This window comes from Vipera ursinii, assembly GCF_947247035.1.
Source record: "Vipera ursinii genome assembly, chromosome: 2".
NCBI classification, from domain to species: domain Eukaryota; kingdom Metazoa; phylum Chordata; class Lepidosauria; order Squamata; family Viperidae; genus Vipera; species Vipera ursinii.
In genome coordinates this window covers 293,656,688-293,676,910 of record NC_139513.1, presented here as the reverse complement: position 1 = coordinate 293,676,910, position 20,223 = coordinate 293,656,688, and the positions used below count along the sequence as shown (strand labels likewise).

The 20,223-nt window shown below is 45.5% G+C and overlaps 1 protein-coding gene across 4 annotated transcripts in view; it reads left to right on the top strand.

The window, feature by feature from the left end:
- DYM (dymeclin) overlaps window positions 1-20,223 on the top strand; it is a 241,093-nt gene that overhangs the window by 94,244 nt on the left and 126,626 nt on the right. For all 4 annotated transcript variants that reach the window (XM_083354838.1, XM_083354837.1, XM_083354839.1 and 1 more), the window contains 4 exons: window positions 9,594-9,776; window positions 11,199-11,377; window positions 12,925-13,050; window positions 18,594-18,707. In XM_083354838.1, coding sequence (XP_083210964.1) covers window positions 9,594-9,776; window positions 11,199-11,377; window positions 12,925-13,050; window positions 18,594-18,707 — 602 coding nt within the window. The remainder of the gene's footprint in view (window positions 1-9,593; window positions 9,777-11,198; window positions 11,378-12,924; window positions 13,051-18,593; window positions 18,708-20,223) is intronic.

Here is a 20,223-nt window from a genome sequence, read left to right as displayed (position 1 = left end):
CCAGTTCCTTAAGTAAACACATGTCAGAGTCCGATGCAACTGGATAATTTGCAATACCCATTTTCTTTCTTTCCACACGGGTATATAACTACTGCATCCCATGACGTCCGAATGCTTATTCTGCTGAAGGAAAACACACAGTTTTCCAGGCATAAAGGTAAGGGCAGGAAGAGAGAACGGGAAACCAAATAGATTAATACTCCATTGAGATTAGTACTGAATAACAGAGTAGGAAAGGAGATTATTATCAACTTGTATTAAGTGACCAAGGTAAAAGGAAAAGTCCAAAGACCTAACCCTAATTTTACCTGCACGGTGGATGTTTTGTAGACCACACCTGGAATACTCCAGCCAATTTTGGTCACCGTATCACAAAAAAGATGTTGAGAGTCTGGAAAAAAAAATTCAGAGAAGAGCAACTAAAAAAAATGATCCAAGGCCTGGAGATTAAAACATACAAAGAACGGCTGCGGGACTTGGGTTTGGCTAGTCCAGGGGTCAGCAACCTCGGCTCTTTTATGACTCGTGGACTTCAACTCCCAGAATTCCTGAGCCAGCATAGCTGGCTCAGGTATTCTGGGAGTTGAAGTCCACGAGTCATAAAAGAGCCGAGGTTGCCGACCCCTGGGCTAGTCTAAAGAAAAGAAGAAACAGGGGCAAAATGATAGCAGTCTTCCAGTATCTGAGGGGCTGCCACAAAGAAGAGGAGGGGGCCAGGTCGTTCACCAGAGCACCAGAGGGAAGGAGGAGAAACAACGGATGGAAACTGATCAAGGAGAGAAGCAACCTGGAATTAAGGAGGAACTTCCTAACAATGAGGACAATCATTGTCCAGTGGAACAGCCTGCCACCAGAAATCATGGACACTCCATTGCTGGAAGTTTTTAAAAAGAGAGCGGACAATCGCCTGTCTAAGATGGTATAGGGTCCTATTGCTTGAGCAGGGGGCTGGACTAGAAGACCTCCAAGGTCCCTTCCAGCTCTGTTTTATTCTTCTATTCTTCTTCTATTCCCAAAAATAACACCTCAATGGTGTATTTAGCGTTCCTTACAATTCTCAGTTCACTGAGATTTCTTGACAATATCCATACAGGGAGTCCTCAACCTGCATTTGGAACCCAAATCTCTGTTGCTAAGCAAGGCAGTTGCAAAGTGGATTCCTTCTGATTTTGTGACCTTTTTGCCACAGTTGTTAAGTAAATCGTTACAGTTGTTAAATGAACCCAACTTACCCCATTGACCTTGCTTGTCAGCACCTCTCTAATGTTTAGTAAAACGGTCCAACTTTTTCCAGCCTCCACACCAACTTGAAAAAAAGATGCCATTGTCACAAAAGTTACATTTGTTTTAATGAATTGATTCCACCTGAAAAATGAGAGGGGTAGCTGGTGGGCACCAGGGGCCTCGTGCAGCAGGAATGTTGCTTAATCCTGCTTTAACTGGCATGTCAGCACAAAACATAGTTTCCAACCAATTTAATTTCTAACGTTTGACACAATTTCCTGACGCTTAGGACAATCAATCAGTGGAACGACTTGCTTCCAGAAGTTGTGGGTGCTCCAAACACTGAAGGTTTTCAAGAAGAGACTGGACAGCCATTTGTCTCAGATGGTATACATCAGGGGTAGGCAACTTTGGCCCCTTCATGACTCGTGGACTTCAACTCCCAGCATTCCTGAGCCAGCACGGCTCAGCTTGGAAACCTCTCCCTTTCCCCTCAGCATGGCTGGCTCAGGAATTCTGGGAGTTGAAGTCCACCAGTCCTAAAAGAGCCCAGGTTGCCTACCCAGGTAGAGGGTATCCTGCTTCAGCAGGAGGTTGGACTAGAAGACCTCCAAGGTCCCTTCCAAACTCTTAGCCTGTTACACGATTCTTTTAGAAATAAGCCAGATTTCAAATTCATAGGTCACGTTCTTCAAAAATGTGGACAGTCTCAGGATCATTTAAGGCAAGGGTTCCCAATATACGGTCTGCAGCCTAGTACTGGGCCGTGGCCTATTAGCCACCGGGCTGCGGGAATAGCTGGCGAGGCCTCCCCACTCGCGGTAGCGCTGCTGCGCGGGGGCTAGTAGCCCCATTTGCACATGCGCGGGGGTGCTAGCAGCCTCTTTGCGTGGGCATCGGCGGCCCATTTGCACATGTGCGTGGGCAACAGCGCACCACCGTGGGTGCGCAGAGCCTGCTTCTGCATGTGCCCATGCACTAGCACCGCCGTGCACGCAGCCTTTTGCGCACGCTGGTTTCCCTTTCCTTCTGGGCTGCCAAGGTGGATAGATTGGGGAGCTCTGATTTAAGGTCAGCAAAGAGGCTCCTGGTGAGTGTAGGAACAGCGATGTCACATGTAGCTTTACAGCAGCAAAAGAAGCCCACGGAGATGGATTGCAGAGGACCACTTTCTCAAACATAAAAACAAACACAAAATTGCTCTTTTCCTTTTCTTGCTGGACTTACCCAAGGCCACCTCGGTCTCCGCTTTGACCTAGTCAAAGTAAAACGCTGTTGCTATTTAAAGGTTGTGTAAATACATTTAAATCTTGTCCTCTTTGCTTGAAAAAGGCTCCCGGGCTAATATCTCAAAGCCAAGCCAATCTACCCGCATCCAAGTATTATTTAAAACTTAATTTTCTTTGTCTTAATTTTGCCAGACTTCGTGTCGCCTAGAAACAATCCTTTCACAATTAGTTTTCTGTTGTCCCTTTTCTCTATTGCCAACTGGTGGTGTTGGACAATTATTTTCATCCAATGCCCCGGTTCGAGCTTGCACGCTTAGCGCCGTACAATGCAGCCGCTGTAAAACCCTGCAAAAGCTGTGGCAAAATTCAGGAGCCTTATTTGAAAACCAGGCAATATCGCCGTTGCCCTTTGCAGCCTCGTTAGCTAAATTCTTGAGCTTCTGTAATGGAGCAACAACAATTTTATACGTCTGAATATTTATGAGGAAGAACTCGCCTACCATCCCACCTTGTGATGATGACACCTGGATGAAGAGAGTTTAAAAGGGCCTTCTTCTGGACAGCTGTTTGTTTCCGTGGCCAGAGAGTCCACGTGCCTCAAGCAATTGGATAATAATAATAATAATAATAATAATAATAATAATAATAATAATAATAATAATAATAACAAGAAGAAGAAGAAGAAGAAGAAGAAGAAGAAGAAGAAGAAGAAGAAGAAGAAGAAGAAGAAGAAGAAGAAGAAGAAGAAGAAGAAGAAGAAGAAAGAAGAAGAAGTTGGAAGGGACCTTGGAGGTCATCTAGTCCAACCCCCTGCTCAGGCAGGAAACCCTATACCATTTCAGACAAATGGCTGTCCAGTCTCTTCTTTAAAAACTTCCAGTGTTGGAGCATTCACAACTTCTGGAGGCAGGTAGTTCCACTGGTTAATTGTCCTCCCTGTCAGGAAGTTTCTAAACGATGGCACAGCCGGTGCTCAGGGAGAATGCCTTCTCAACCACTCCAATCTTGGCAAAAGTGCTTGCCACCAGAAGGAGCATAGCCCAGAGGGCACCTTCAAGAATTAACACAGCCAGGAAACGTGGCGCCTGTTAATTATTCTTCTTTTTTCCCCCCCTGACATCTTCCTTTCTCACTCCTTTCTCCTCCTCGGTTTTCTTCCCTTGTGCATTAGCAGCTTGTTCATTTCTTTATGTATTTAAATGGTATCTACAGATACAGATAGTCCTTCACTTAGGACCAAAAAAGCGCCCAAACTTTCCATTGCTAAGTGAGACAGTTGTTAAGTGAGTTTTGCCCCATTTTACGACCTTTCTTGCGCAGTGGTTAAGTGAATCACTGCAGTTGCTAAGTTAGTGACATGGTTGTTAAGTGAATCCGGCTTCCCCCATCGACTTCGCTTGTCGGAAGTTTGCAAAAGGGTGTTATGACTCAGGGCCAGCCGGTGGGTCCGGCAGCCGGTTCAGATGTATCGGATGACTCAGATGAGGGGGAGGAGGAGGGTGTGGAAGACGAACCGGCTGATGATGGCTTGGAGGCTTTGCAGAGCCCTCAGCCGGGGACCTCTTCTCAGCTGCGTGAGCCCGATAGTGCGGAGGATGATGACCCACAGCTGGCCCTGTTCAAGGACGCCCGACGCAGGAGGCAGTCGAGCAGGAACAAACAAAGAAAGGCTGTGGGACTCCTCGGGAGGAGGCACAGGGAGACCACGCCCTGAACTCTAAATAAAAGGAGTGTTTGGGGAGGGGCTGGTTGCTGAAAGCAACCCTTCCGCTTGAGGATTCAAGTTCCAGTGTTTTTGTTTCTTGTTCTGTTAATTGACTAATAAATCTTGGCAGACGCTTTTCAGCCTTGGACGCTCTCCAGTCTCTTCTGTTTGAATAGGGGTTTGCCTTACTAGAAGGCCGGAAGAGGGCTGGTTCAGAACAAAGGGGATCACGTGACCCCGGGTCCTTGCAACCGTCATAAATGCGAGCCAGTTGCCAAGGGTCCAAATGTTGATCGTGTGACCGTGGGGATGACCGTGAGGACTGCAGCCGCAAGTGTGAAAAACGGTCCTACGTCACATTTTTCACTGCCGTTGTAACTTCAAATGGACACTAAACAAAATGTTATAAGTGGAGAACTACCTGCAGTCCTCAACTTATAACTGTAATTGAGTTTGGAGTTACAGTTATTAGCCATGTTGTTAAGTGGATTACCCCCTGACCATACCCCATTTTATGACCTTGTTTGTGGCCGTCATTGGGTGAATTCATTGTCCACACTGGGCATTTTTTTCGCCCCAAACTGAAAGTAAGCACAGGTTTCTGCCCCCCCTCCAAAATGTAAGTCCTTGATCATGTGACTGTGGGACACTGCAAATGGCGATCAATGTAGGCCGGTGGCTGAGGGCCCAGAATGCGATCATGAGACCGGAGGTGGGGGGTGGGGAGCGGTGGCCATCAGAACGAATCCTGGGGAGGTCTGTTGTAACTTCAAACAGTCACTAAGCAGTCAGTCATAAGTCAGGGACAGGGGACTTCAAACCTGGCCCTTTTACGACTTGTGGACTTCAACTCCCAGAATTCCTCTGCCAATTCTGGGAGTTGAAGTCCACAAGTCGTAAAAGGGCCAAGTTCGAAGACCCCTGGGTAGGCCAAGGGTCTTCAAACTTGGCCCTTTGAAGACTTGTGCGTGCCTGGCTGAGGAATTCTGGGAGTTGAAGTCCACAAGTCGTAAAAGGGCCCCGTTTGAAGACCTCCAGTCAAGGACTACCTGTGTCTGTGTTTTTGTACAGCACCACCAACAGGCCTGGTGCTGGGTGCCCATTGCAGGCAGGCCTTTCTCTTGAGGAATTAGACCTGTGAAAAATTTAACAGCTGAGAAACGAGGAACAAAGGAAAACTGAAGGGCAAAATGGCTCCACCGGAAGGCCTCTTCAAATCTAGAAGGCCCGCAACAATGACAGAAGCGTTTTAAAATCTTTAGTGACCTTTTCTTTAAAAACCAGGCCAAGCATCCTCCCCGCTCCTCAAAAACTCCCCCTGCCCTCAAATCTCCCTCCAGTTCCCTTTTCACAGGAGACAAATTCTCCTCTGCCAAGTGGAAGGGAGGGAATTTTAGCACATTTTTAATCTCTTCCAGCATCCCGGTTCCCACAGTGGCCAGCCAGATGCTTCCATTTTTGAACGCCGTGGTTTGGCAAATGGGTCAGCTTTTGACACACAACCGTGGGCCAGCTTTGTGTGCAGCGCAATTAAGTGCTTCACGGTTATAAATTTTCCAAGGAAGGCGTGTCGTCTCTAAAATATGTTTTCAGCCATGAACATTTGACATATGTTATAAAATCTGATCTCTGGTTGGAGATGATTGATTATCTATAACTTCCGGAAATAAATGGTCAGAATTGACCTTTTGCATTGAGAGGATGAAGGTAAAATAACGATGTGTTTTCAAAATGAAAAGAAAAGCGGTGGGACTTTTAATAGCTTATTTATCCTAGTGTGGTCTGATGTATTTGCTGAAAATTCAATTTCAGAATTCTTTTTTATTCAGGAAAATAGGCTATATTGTTTTTTAAAAAAAGCCATGCAGTTTCTAGCTCCTGTATTTTTGCAGAATCTGTCAGATTCTGATAGGAACTTCTAGACTGGACTGAACTGAGACACGAGAGGAAGAATAACAACTTTTTAGCTCTCTTCAGGTGGGATTTACGTTTTGAAATGAGATTAAGAGATTACTGGCAACTTTTCTGCTGGCTGGGAGATTCTGGGAGTTGAGGTCCACACATCTTAAAGTTTCCAAGTTTGAAAAAAACACTGATCTAAATGGACGTGTATTTTGAATAGAAATCCATTTGAAAAATCCACTGTCATGCTTGCAAATTCAGCGCTTGCTTCTCTGTTGTCTGTACAGTTAACCAACTACTCGAGGCTATGCCTGTGGCGTGTCTGACGGGTCCATTCTAGAGTGACATATTTATTCTGGGATGTTGGATTCAGTTTTTCATCTCTCCAGCAAGAGCTGCTTTTTACCCATTTCCATGGCAATATCCTCCTCCAGCTGGTTTACATGAAAAGTTATCATAACCACATTTCACTTTGTATGCACTTTCCCTGAGGTGTACTTTTCACAAATTTCTTGTAATACAACTTTAGAGAGCGATACAAACTGCTGTCCTAAAACATACGAAGAATGGCTCCAGGAATTGGGCATGTCCAGTCTAATAAAAAGAAGGACCAGTGGGGACATGACAGCAGCCTTCCAATATTTCAGGGGCTGCCCCAAAGAAGAGGCAGTCAAGCTATTCTCCAAAGCGCCTGAAGGCAGGAGAAGAAGCAACGGATGGAAACTAGTCAAGGAGAGAAGCAACCTGGAACTAAGGAGAAACTTCCTGACAGTGAGAACAATTAACCTGTGGAACTACCTGCCACCAGAAGTTGTGGGTGTGCCAACACTGGAACTTTTTAAGAAGAGATTGGACAGCCATTTGTCTGAAATAGCATACAGGGAGTGCAGAATTATTAGGCAAGTTGTATTTTTGAGGATTAATTTTATTATTGAACAACAACCATGTTCTCAATGAACCCAAAAAACTCATTAATATCAAAGCTGAATATTTTTGGAAGTAGTTTTTAGTTTGTTTTTAGTTATAGCTATTTTAGGGGGATATCTGTGTGTGCAGGTGACTATTACTGTGCATAATTATTAGGCAACTTAACAAAAAACAAATATATACCCATTTCAATTATTTATTTTTACCAGTGAAACCAATATAATATCTCAACATTCACAAATATACATTTCTGACATTCAAAAACATAACAAAAACAAATCAGTGACCAATATAGCCACCTTTCTTTGCAAGGACACTCAAAAGCCTGCCATCCATGGATTCTGTCAGTGTTTTGATCTGTTCACCATCAACATTGCGTGCAGCAGCAACCACAGCCTCCCAGACACTGTTCAGAGAGGTGTACTGTTTTCCCTCCTTGTAAATCTCACATTTGATGATGGACCACAGGTTCTCAATGGGGTTCAGATCAGGTGAACAAGGAGGCCATGTCATTAGATTTCCTTCTTTTATACCCTTTCTTGCCAGCCACGCTGTGGAGTACTTGGACGCGTGTGATGGAGCATTGTCCTGCATGAAAATCATGTTTTTCTTGAAGGATGCAGACTTCTTCCTGTACCACTGCTTGAAGAAGGTGTCTTCCAGAAACTGGCAGTAGGACTGGGAGTTGAGCTTGACTCCATCCTCAACCCGAAAAGGCCCCACAAGCTCATCTTTGATGATACCAGCCCAAACCAGTACTCCACCTCCACCTTGCTGGCGTCTGAGTCGGACTGGAGCTCTCTGCCCTTTACCAATCCAGCCACGGGCCCATCCATCTGGCCCATCAAGACTCACTCTCATTTCATCAGTCCATAAAACCTTAGAAAAATCAGTCTTGAGATATTTCTTGGCCCAGTCTTGACGTTTCAGCTTGTGTGTCTTGTTCAGTGGTGGTCGTCTTTCAGCCTTTCTTACCTTGGCCATGTCTCTGAGTATTGCACACCTTGTGCTTTTGGGCACTCCAGTGATGTTGCAGCTCTGAAATATGGCCAAACTGGTGGCAAGTGGCATCTTGGCAGCTGCACGCTTGACTTTTCTCAGTTCATGGGCAGTTATTTTGCGCCTTGGTTTCTCCACACGCTTCTTGAGACCCTGTTGACTATTTTGAATGAAACGCTTGATTGTTCGATGATCACGCTTCAGAAGCTTTGCAATTTTAAGAGTGCTGCATCCCTCTGCAAGATATCTCACTATTTTTGACTTTTCTGAGCCTGTCAAGTCCTTCTTTTGACCCATTTTGCCAAAGGAAAGGAAGTTGCCTAATAATTATGCACACCTGATACAGGGTGTTGATGTCATTAGACCACACCCCTTCTCATTACAGAGATGCACATCACCTAATATGCTTAATTGGTAGTAGGCTTTCGAGCCTATACAGCTTGGAGTAAGACAACATGCATAAAGAGGATGATGTGGTCAAAATACTCATTTGCCTAATAATTCTGCACTCCCTGTAGATGTCCTGCATGACCAGGGGGTTTGGAGTAAATGACCTTCAAGATCCCTTCCAACTCTGTTACTGTTACTGCTTTTCATAAAACATGGCTTGCTTTTCTGCACATAAGGAAAAAAACATGTAATTGATAGGCTGACCAATATGTTTAATATACCATGAAGTTACTAAAAAAAATACCCCTGTGGAACAACAGTGTGTGTTGGCTTCTGACCTGGCTTTACAATCTACACTGTGATCGTGGCATGATCCAGAGAGTTCTCTTATGTTCATCTCTGGCCTTACAACTGATAGGCCTCTTTCTTCATTTTCAAATTTGCACTCTGGAATTGAGAGTCTTAATTCAAGGAGGCAGCGGTAAGCTTATAGCTGTGCCATGTAATGAAGAGTCTCATAATGCCATGCATTCAAGCAATATTCAGTATTTAATTTGGGGGCTAGTGTCTTCTCTTTGGTCAGTTTGGGAACTGAGTCTCCCCCTCCCCTAAAAAAAAAAAAGCTTAAAAGTTACAGGTATGGTATTCTCTCATAATACAATGACTTGCTTTTTGCTTGTGGCTATAGGTTGCATGCCTACTTAATTACCTAATGTTTAGGTCAGGGGTAGGCCACCTTGGCTCTTTTGTGACTGGTGGACTTCAACTCCCAGAATTCCTGAGCTAGTATGGCTCAGCTTGGAAACCTCTCCTGTTCCCCTCAGCACGGCTGGCTCAGGAATTCTGGGAGTTGATGTCCACGAGTCATAAAAGAGCCAAGGTTGCCTACCCCTGGTTTAGGTGAATTCCCTGTTGGCTGGTGGTTATTACTGATCAGTAACCCATATCAGGGAGGATGTATGTCTGGTCTCAATTTGTATAGAACAGGTTTTCTTTGAGTTTAGCTTCATTCTTGATGACTAATTGGACTCATCCATGTAATCTTGGCAATACTACCAAAGAGGTTTGCTTCTGGCTTCTTTCAGGAAGGTTTTTTTTTTTAAATTTAGCAGTTCTTTACTTTTACAAAATTACATTTAAGCTCAAATGTCATTCAGTTATTAAACAAAAATGATTTGAGGAGTGTAAAACAGACATTTCTCTTTCCCTTCCTTTAGCTGGCTTGTGGACAGTCTTTACGCTGGGAGGTGTAGGAAGCAAGCGAGCATCTCAACAAGAAGAGTCTTCACCTCTTGCTAATCAGAGTCTGTTGTTGCTGCTCATCTTAGTAAATCTGACCGATGCTGCAGATACACCCAACCCTTATAAACAGTCGGTCGTGTCTTTCAAGAACACACAAGGTATGAATCCTTTCAAAAGTGCCAATTTCCTGGAAATTTTCTGGGAAATACACCAGCGTCCCGACTTTCATCAGTTGAGCTAAATGATGATTTGGCTAAAGAAAAGCATCACAAAAAAGAGTGTAGGGCTGACTCCTTCGCTGAACCACACTTTTAGGTTGGTTGTATGTAAAAAAAATGTGGTCTATCTCCTCTGGAGGAGTTGCACTGCCTCTTAGACGTGGGCAAGATCTCCCTTAATAACTGTCTCACTTAGCAACAGAAATTTTGAGCTCAATTTTGGTCATAAGTTGATTACTACCTGTATTCTCCTTTATTGGTACACAGTGTACTTAAAGATTACTTTTCAAGAAAAGAAGGTTACTATTTTTTAAATTAAGTTTCATTGTGGGGATAATTGTAGCAGAAGACATATATTAGAAATTTATACAGAGAAGTGTGTTTACATGTAAAATTTAAAGATAATGACTCAGCATGCTACCAACATTTTAGAGCCAACTCACTAATTTACGTGTAAATGACTTCTCTTGGGGAAATGGTCAAAAGTCCATTTAAGTTGCATAGTCTTCAAACTTAAACCTTGCTTGTAAGATAAATAATGAGTGAACGTACTCTAGGAAGAATTGGTGGTTTGGAGAAGACTTCTTTCTGTGTTCATTTTCCCTATAAATTCCTTTCCCCTTTTAATTTTTTTTTCTCTGTCTGAATATCAAAATAGGAATTCAGCTCCAGTAGCTAGGAAATGGCTGAACAGGAGGCGATTTTCAGGGGAGACTCATTCGTTGCAGGAATTTCCCCCCCCCCCCCCCCGCAACCTTTATTTCTCCCTCTCTGTCTCTGTGCATGTTTTAGTTTCACAAATAAGGGAGCTGCGAATACATCCTTGTGGAGGGATAACATGCAGTTCCTCCCTGGCCTGAGTCAGACCCATTGCCCATTTTAGTCACAAGCTGCCTTCTTCTCTAGTTGGGCCAGCTCTTCCAGCTAATCGGCATTGTCAGATCTCCCGCCTGATAGCCTTTAACCAGACATAACAGAAATGGCAGTCCTGCTTCTTGTAAAACCTCACTGGGAGATTGACAGTTCTTGATCGCTTGGAAGGTTTTAGGATGGTTCAGGGAAAACAGATTAGATTCTTTATTTTAAATCACTCTTTCATCTGTGGACGTGAGGTGGTCTCTAATCATATCAGTCCCTCCTATGAATGCAGAGCCAATAAATATGAAATAGCTCCCTAACTCTATGGGGATGGACAGAGTCTCTGAAAAGGGCAAGGCCAAACCCTGTTGGTCCGCAGACTGAGTCACACCGTGAAGGCTAACCTCATTTTATTGGGTCCAGATGGGAAGAAAAGTGGAAAAATGAGTCAAAAGGATTGCATTTTACTGTACGCCGGGTTTGATGTTGTTTGTTTTCTTCCAGATAGCACGGCTCTGTCTTCGCCAAATCCTCATGCTTTCCAGATCAACTTTAATAGTTTGTACACCACATTGTGTGAGCAGCAAAACTCTGACCATGCCACCCTCCTCTTGTACAGCCTTTTGCACCAGAACAGCAACGTCCGAACATATATGTTGGCCCGGACAGATATGGAAAACCTGGTAAATATTTTGTCCTGCGCGCAACTAATCAAGTACAAAAATGTAACAGGAAGTCTTGCGTGTGAAAGGATGGCTTTTGAATTGCTGAGAGAACGGGGCGCCAGAACTTGTGAATGAAGCGATTATAGGCAGCAGCTGATGGGTTTTAGAGTAGGTGGGGATTTGTGGGTGCTGGGTATGTTCAGTTATGACGGGGGGAATCAAGACTCTGGTCCCTTCTCAGCCATCGAATCTCATTTGGGATCTTTAGGCCACCCACCTCACAGGTTAGGATTACGTTATATTGCAGTGAAAGCCACCCAGAGCTCTTCGGAAAAAAATAGGGCAGGGGTCTTCCAACTTGGCCCTTGGATGACTTGCGGACTTCAACTCCCAGAATTCCTCAGCCAGGCACGTGTGCCTGACTGAGGAATTCTGGGAGTTGAAGTCCGCAAGTCATCCAAGGGCCAAGCTGGAAGACCCCTGAAATAGGGAATACAAATCTAGCGAATAACTCTCATGACTTACTCTTTCTGTACCTGTAACCAGCATCGTTTCTCAGCAGGCTCAAGATTGACTCGCCCTTCCGAGGTTGGTAAAATGAGGACCCGGATGGTTGAGGGCCACATGTGCTGACTCTGTAAACCGCTTAGGGAGGGCTGTAAAGCACTGTGAAGCGGCATATAAGTCTTAAGTGCTGTTGCTATTGCCCTAAGCTATGGCTGTCCACTCAAGCCTGCTTCACGTAGTCCTTGACTTACAACTGCAATTGTAAGGGGGGAGGGGGGGAGACATCGGATCTTCGAAATTGGGTTGTGTAAGTCCCATTTTCGGGATCTGCCATAATTCTGAATGGGCGCTAAGCAACCAATCATAAGGACAGCCTTTATTTGCTAAATGACTTTAAATGGAAAAACGATTCAAATCCGTCCCCACCCGCCTTTATTTATATATTTATTTATTAAAAATCCCCTTTCCTATGAAGTATCCTTGACACAACGTTGGGTTATGTCTTGGCTTCTGAATCCTACTTTATGTTTTGCCACAGTTTGGCTTTCTCTGACTTACTTTTTAAAAAATAATTGCAAATGTTTGTTTGGCGACTAAACGTGGGACCGGCAACTCAATCCTTAAGCCAATTGGGTGGGGTGTGTTTATTTGTTATTGATTATGTCCTACCTTTATTATTTTTGTAAAGAACCCCAATATACATAATTCCCCTTCTTCCTCCTATTTTCCCCACAACAACAGCCCTATGAGGTGGCTTGAGCTGAGAGAAAGGGACTGGCCCAAAGGCACCCAGCTGGTTTTTGTGCCTAGGGCAAGACTAGAACTCAGTCCCTTGGTTTCTAGCCTGGTGCCTTAACCTTGGCAACTTTAAGACTGGTGGACTTCAGCTCCCAGAATTCCTCAGCCAGCTTTGAAGTCCACAAGTCCCTGCCTTAACCTCTAGACAAAACTGTCTTAAGTTTTTGGCTAAAATCAGGAGAATATTAAAACCTGGGTTTTTTGTTACAATCATCCTAATGGTAATTTGCCCTTATCTCTATTTTTTTTTCCTTCTCGAGGTTTTGCCAATTCTTGAGATTCTTTATCATGTTGAAGAAAGGAATTCACATCACGTTTATATGGCGCTGATAATTTTGTTAATCCTTACTGAAGATGACGGCTTCAATCAATCCATTCACGAAATTGTAAGTTACGTCTATTCGGAAGGCACGGATGATTAATTGAACACAAAATAACGAGCAAAGGTCTGTCTTAATGAAGAGAAGTGTAAATTTTTATGCGTGAGTTGGACGTCTATTTTCTCCATACAGCTTTTTGTTTTTTAATGAATTCTCATTTACTTTTCTTCTTGTAGCTTTTATTCCAAATACTTTTCGGAAGTACTCGTTGCTTTTAAGATAGATAGACAGGCAGGTAGGCAGGCAGGCAGACTGACCTTGTGCCTGTTTTAAAGGAGGAATAAAGGACAGACATTATGCAGACCAGCGGGACTGTTTTGGGAGGAAAGTCGTATCTGTCTCTTAAGCTCTTCCTTCCGAGTTCCTTTTTTGGAAGGAGCCAGGCCTCCCCGGAGGCTTCTTTCCTTTAAGCAGCCTTGGACCGGCTTTGGTCCTGTGGTCAAATAGAGGAAGAATAAAAACAATCCCTTATTCTGGTGGGGTTTTCCATTCTCCCTCTGGTTGCACCTCCCCCTGTTTTGTTGCCTTGAGTTTGTTTTCCTTTTTGGGGGGCTTCTCGACCCCCATTTATTGACTGGGAGTTTAGACTGGTTTTGGTAGGTACCATTTCACAAATCACCGATTATGGGGACGCTTCAACTCGCAACCACAACCGGGCCCAACGTTTCCATTGCTAAGCGAGACAATCGTTAAGTAAGTTTCCCCCCGTTTTATGACCTTTCTTGCCACCGTTGTTAAATGAATCACTGCAGTTGTTAAGTTAGCCACACGGCTGTTGAGTGATTCTGGCTTCATTGACTTTGCTTGTCGGAAGGTCACAAAAGGGGATCGATCACGTGACCCCAGGACGCTGCAGCCGTCATAAGTACAGGCCAGTTGCCAAGCATCTGAATTTTGAGCACCTGACCATGGAGATGCTGCAACGGTCATAAGTGTCAAACACGGTCGTAAGTCACTTTTTTCAGTGTCGTAACTTTATCAGCGGTCACTAAATGAAGCGTTGCAACTGTAACTGTATACAGGCCCTTATTTCAGCTCCCTCAAGAAAGCCACAAACCTTTTTTTAAATGTTTTTTTCTTTAAAAAAACACTTTCTTAAAGCCAATGCAATTGTAGGCTGCATTAACAGCGAAAGAATTAAGATCACGTAAAGTATTAGTACCGCTTTATAAAGCCTTAGTGAGGCTACACTTAGAATATTGTATCCAATTTTGGTCAAAATAATATAAAAAAAGACGTTCAGACTCTAGAAAGAGTTGCAGAGAAGAGCAACAAAGAGGATCGGGGCTGGAGGCTAAAACATTAAAAGAACGGTTGCTGGAATTGGGTATGTCTAGTTTAATGAAAAAAAGGGACGCGGTGGCTCAGTGGGTTAGGACGCTGAGCTTGTCGATCAGAAGGTCGGCAGTTTGGCGGGTCAAATCCCGAGTGCCGCGTAACAGAGTGAGCGCCTGTTACTCGTCCCAGCTTCTGCCAACCTAGCAGTTCAAAAGCACGTAAAAAGGCAAGTAGAAAAATAGGGACCACTGCGGTGGGACGGTAACAGCGTTCCTTGCGCCTTTGGCGTCTAAGTCATGCCGGCCACATGACCACGGAGACGTCCTCGGACAAGCGCTGGCTCTTCGGCTTTGAAACGGAGATGAGCACCGGCCCCTAGAGTCGGAAACGACTAGCACGCATGTGCGGGGGAACCTTTACCTTTAATTTAATGAAGAGAAGGACGAGGGGTGACATGATAGAGGTCTTCCAGTATCTCAGGGGCTGCCCCAAAGAAGAGGGCGGTCAAGCTATTCTCCAAAGCACCCGAAGGCAGGACAAGAAACAATGGGATGGAAACTCATCCAGGAGAGAAGCAATCTGGATCTAAGGAGAAACTTCCTGACAGCGAGAACAATTAACTAGTGGAACCACCTGCCTCCAGAAGCTGTGAATGCTCCAACACTGGAGGTTTTTAAGAAGAGACCGGACAGCCCTTTGTCTGAAATAGTTTCTCCTGCCTGAGCAGGGGGCTGTACTAGATGACCTCCAAGGTCCCTTCCAACTCTGTTACTCTGTCAATGTGCCCAGAAGATCCTTGTTTGAAATAAAAAGGTGACTTAGGACTCTTTCGAAAGAAGATTTGAAAATGCAAGTTCCTCCCTTGGAACAGGAGCGATCTCTGCTCCTGTTTATTTCTTCTGTTTATTTGTTTACTGAGGCGGATCTGCTGCTCCAGGGAAACAGGATGCTGGGTGCCTTACAGTTCCAGGTCCACTCTGCAAAGTAGAAGCATAGTAACACTGCAGGGGTGTAACAGAAATAATCACATTTTGCACCAAGGAAAGCCAGCCATAATGACCACCGCTCTCGTCTTCCGGAAGCTCCCGCCCCCTTTTTCAAAGGGATTTCTGCGGCTTTCCAAAATCCTCGGCTTGAGCCTCGACTTTATAGATATTGGGAATGGTCAGTGATATTTAAAAAATAGTGGAGCGTAATTTTCTTTGGGGAGAGCTTCTGTGTTGCATTTCTCGTCTGTGGATCTACACGTGTTAATTTAAGCAGGATTCAGATTCATAGGAGGACCGAATTCGAATTGGGCAAGTTGATTTTCTGCTCTGCCGGAGGCCTCCACAGGTAGCCCTTGACTTATGACCGCAGCCGGGCCCAAAGTTTCTGTTGCTAAGTGAGACATTTGTTACGTGAGTTTTGCCCCATTTTACCACTTTACTTGCCACAGTTGTTAGGTGGAATCGCTGCGGTTGTTAAATTAGTAATGTGGTTGTTAAGTGACTCCGGCTTCCCATTGACTTTGCTGGTCACGTGACCCCGGGATTCTGCGGCGGTCGGTCACCGAGCACCTGGATTTGGCCGCCACAGTCCTAACTCTGAAAAGCGGCCACTCTTTTCAGTGTCTTTGTAACTTTGAACAGTCAATAAATGAACTGTTGTAACTTGAGGATTACCTTGAGCAATTAATAGTTGCTGAATAAAAATAACCCTTATCCTTAAAAGCACCTTGATCCGAGAGGAACATAATATCAAAGGCACAAATACAGCCCGAGCGAGACTTGGCTCAAAAACAGCCACTGCGAGGGGGACCTCGGAGTCCGAGTGGACGATCGCTCGACCGTGAGCCGGCCGTGTGCGGCAGCAGCAGCCAAAAAAGCCAACACAATCCTGGGTTGTATAAACAGGGGTGTAGAATCAAGATCAGGCGAGGTGTAAGTACCGCTTTGTAAAGCCCCAGTGAGGCCGCACCTGGAATACTCCAGCCAATTTTGGTCACCATAACACAAGAAAGATGTTGAGAGTTTGGAAAAAATTCAGAGAAGAGCAACTAAGATGATCCAAGGCCTGGAGACTAAAACATTCGTAGAACGGCTGCGGGACTTGGGTTTGGCCGTTCTAGAGAAAAGAAGAAACAGGGGGGTCATGATAGCAGAGTTCCAGTATTTGGGGAGCTGCCACAAAGAAGAGGAGGGGGTCAAACTATTCTCCAAAACACCAGAGGGAAGGACGAGAAACAACGGATGGAAACTGACCAGAGAGAGAAGCAACCTGGAATTGAGGAGAAACTTCCTGACAGGGAGGACAGTTAAGCAGTGGGACAGAAGTTGCCTTCAGAAATTGTGGGTGCTCCATCCCTGGAGGTTTTTAAGAAGAGGGTAGACAGTCACCTGTCTGAGATGGTACAGGTTCTCCTGCTTGAGCGGGGGGCTGGACTAGAAGACCTCCAGGGTCCCTTCCAGCTCTATTCTATGCTAATTATCTTCCGTGAGTTCCTCAGCCCTTCCTCCTTTGCAGAATCATCTTAACTAAGCTGAGAAGGCAACGCTAGCATCCTTCCCTCCTCAACTCTTTCAGGGGCAGGGAGGAGTACCGGTTACAGACCTTATGCGTGAGCTGAAGGTAGTAGCAGCTCACCGTGCGCCGGCCATTCCTTCGCCTGGCCTTCTTGGAAAGAGCGAGAAGGGCCGATCTCTTACCTTCCTCCGTTAAGCAGGAGGGCCCAGTCAGGGCAGATTAACAAGAGTTAGTCAAATATTTAGTCAAACACACATTAAGACTTTAACTGTTGAGGACGCCTCTTTCCGCCCTCTTGCTGGATGAAGGTAAAATCCGCTGAGAAGAAAGGAAAGCAAGCCAGGCCGGAGGCTTTGCTTTTACTCTGATATTCCTGCAACTCTTTTGCCTGCGAAACGAATTTGTGCTGGTTCTCTGTCTCTGGAGCTGCTTGTGCTCACGGTGTCTCTAATCTGCCTCTGGGAATGAGACAGTGAGTCCAGCTGGCAATTGGGAAGGAGAGGCTGGCCTCTTTTGGGCTCCCTGGGGGTGGGGGCTCTTTCCCTCCCCCTCTCTCCCTTCCCCCTTTCTTTCCCTCCCTCCCTCTCTCCCTCCTTCCCTGGCTTTCTCCCTCTCTCCCCCTCCCTCCCTCCCTCCCCTCTTTTCCCTCCCTCCCTCCCTCCCCCTTTTTCTCCCCCTCTCCCCCTTTCTCTCTCCCTCTCCCCTTTTCTCCCCCTTTCTCCCTCCCTCCCTCTCTCCCTCTCCCTTTCTCCCCCTTTTTCTCCACCGTTCTCCCCCTTTCTCCCTCTCTCTCCCTCTCTCCCCTTTTCTGCCCCTTTCTCTCTCCCTCTCTCCCTCTCCCTCTCTCCCTCTTTTTCTCCCCCTTTTTCTCCCCCTTTCTCCCTCTCTCTCCCTCCCTCCCCTTTTCTGCCCCTTTCTCCATCCCTCCCTCTCCCTCCCCCTCCCTCCCTCTCTCCCTCTCCCTCTCTCCCCCTTTTTCTCCACCGTTCTCCCCCTTTTTCCCTCTTTCTCCCTCTCTCCCCTTTTCTGCCCCTTTCTCTCTCCCTCTCCCTCTTTTTGTCCCCCTCCCTCCCTCCCTCTCTCTTTCCTGCTTTTTAATGTCTGTGTGAAGCTGGTGGGAGGCATCATCTGCTCTGGGTGGGGGTGTTCTCAGAGATACTTCTATATTTTAGGCCAAGCCAAAGATATTTTAGAAAACCTGGTCTTCTTAAGTCAGGGCGCTGCAACCTTGACCACTTTAAGACTTCAGACCCCAGAATTCCTCAGCCAGCTAAGACTTAAAGTGGCCAAGGTTGCAGAGCCCTGTTTTAAGTGCCTGAAGGCTGTAAGGATACGGAGAAACACATCAAAGATTGAATCTCAGCAAGATGCGACTGTTTTCCAGAAGCCATCTTGTTCTCTGCTAGCTGCTGTGGCATAGAAGCAGATGCACAATTTGGGTATCCTCCTAGACTGCCAAATAGGAAAGTGGAAGAAGCCATGGTTAGTTTGCCTTTGGCCAGCTCTGGCTGGTCTAACACAATTAGAGTCACTCTTATTCAGATAGTTGTGTTCAATAACCAACACGGTCCGTGCTTTTCTTTACGTCCTGGAGAGGTTTCTATGGCTGTCAGACCTTGACATCTTTGAAGAGGGTGATTTTTTTAAAAAAAACATTGTATGTGGGAATAGATGGAGCTAGAGGTTTCATGCATCACTTCTCTACCTTAGGAAACAGACGTTGACCTGTCAAGGCTGATACGCTCTGTTCCTCTCTATCTTTGCAGATACTGAAAAACATTACTTGGTATTCAGAACGCGTGCTGACCGAGATTTCGCTGGGCAGCCTTCTGATTCTTGTCGTAATAAGGACCATTCAGTACAACATGACAAGGACAAGGGTAAGTTTCGTAGCTTGGATTTATTTCAAGTAGAGTAGATATTTCATTTTTTACTTTGGTGGCCACCAAAGTTTCTGACAAAAGCTAGTGTTGTACAAAGAGCCCGGTCCTTGGTGAAACAGTAAAAGCCTGCGGAATTTTCTCTTGTTGAAGAGCTGAGAAGGAAAGAGATCTGAAATGAAACCGAAACCCCAGTGTTGTATTACTCTAGAACAGGGGTGGGAGTTGAAGGCCATCAGTCATCAAGGGGGCCGTGGTTCCCCCCCCCCCTGCTGGCTCAGGCATCCTGGGAGTTGAAGCTCATGGTTCATGAAGGGGCCGTCCCCCCCCCCGCCCTAGAGAGATGAAATAGATGCAAGGGGGGAAGAAGATATGGGAAGTGTCAGTTGTAACCCAAACACCTAAGCGATCAAGAAGTAAAAAATATAAATGCTCCAACTCTAAAAACTCATGTTTTTTCCCCTCTCCCATCGAACACATGAAGCCATCTTATGCAATTAGGCAACTAGTCTGCAAAATACAGTATGGGTGGTCATGGTGAGGAGCCCTACTCTTTCTTAACTTGCTTTGCTGCAGGGTAACAATCATGGTTAGAGTGCATCTTTGTCATCTGAACAATTGTCAGTCCCCTTAGAGCAGGGGTCTTCAAACTTGGCCCTTTAATTAATTCTATGAATTATAGAAACTAATTGTTAATGATTTCTCTTTATAAATGTAAACCTAGTAAACACACTGTTAACCAATTATTGTGTGACTTATGTTTTAAAAAATCAATAAAGCAAAAAAAAAAACACCTTTGGCTCTTTGATGACTTGTGGACTTCAACTCCTCAGCCAGCACGGGTGCCTGGCTGAGGAATTCTGGGAGTCCACAAGTCATCAAAGGGCCAAATTTGAAGGCCCCTGCCTTAGAGAGATCAGATCAAGAAATCAACTCCACAGGAAGGCCGAATCTGGTTTTATTCCAAGTGGCTATAATAAAGCAGAATCAGAATCTTTCTCCGGGTTATGAGGATCCTCTTCCTCTTTCTGGAGGCTTCCGTGCAGCATCAACGGAGCGGACAACCGTTGGCTGGGCTGGGGTAAGGTCACCTGCCTTGCACAAGGGATTGGGCTAGGACAGAGGCCCCCAACCTTTTGGGCACCAGGGACCGCTTCCGTGGAGAAAGGTGCCTGCTTTTGTGGGCTGCCCGCATCACGCGGATGGGGCCTGGCTTGTTTGTGTGGCCCGGTTGCTGGCCTGTCACGGCCCGATACCGGTCCATGGACCGGGGGTTGGGGACCCCTGGACTAGAAGACCTCTGTGACCCCTTCCAGCTTTACGATTCTAAGCCTGATTGAGTTGCACCTACTATTACCACTACTTAGAGTTCAGTGAATTAGGAAGGTGTCTGAGACATTTCAATTGTCGTCAGGCTATCGTAGAACTGAAATATGTTTTATCCCTTGGCAACAGAGCTGGCCTATCTTCGTCATCTTTCTTACGCTCTGCAGGTAGACTTCAACTAACAACTGGT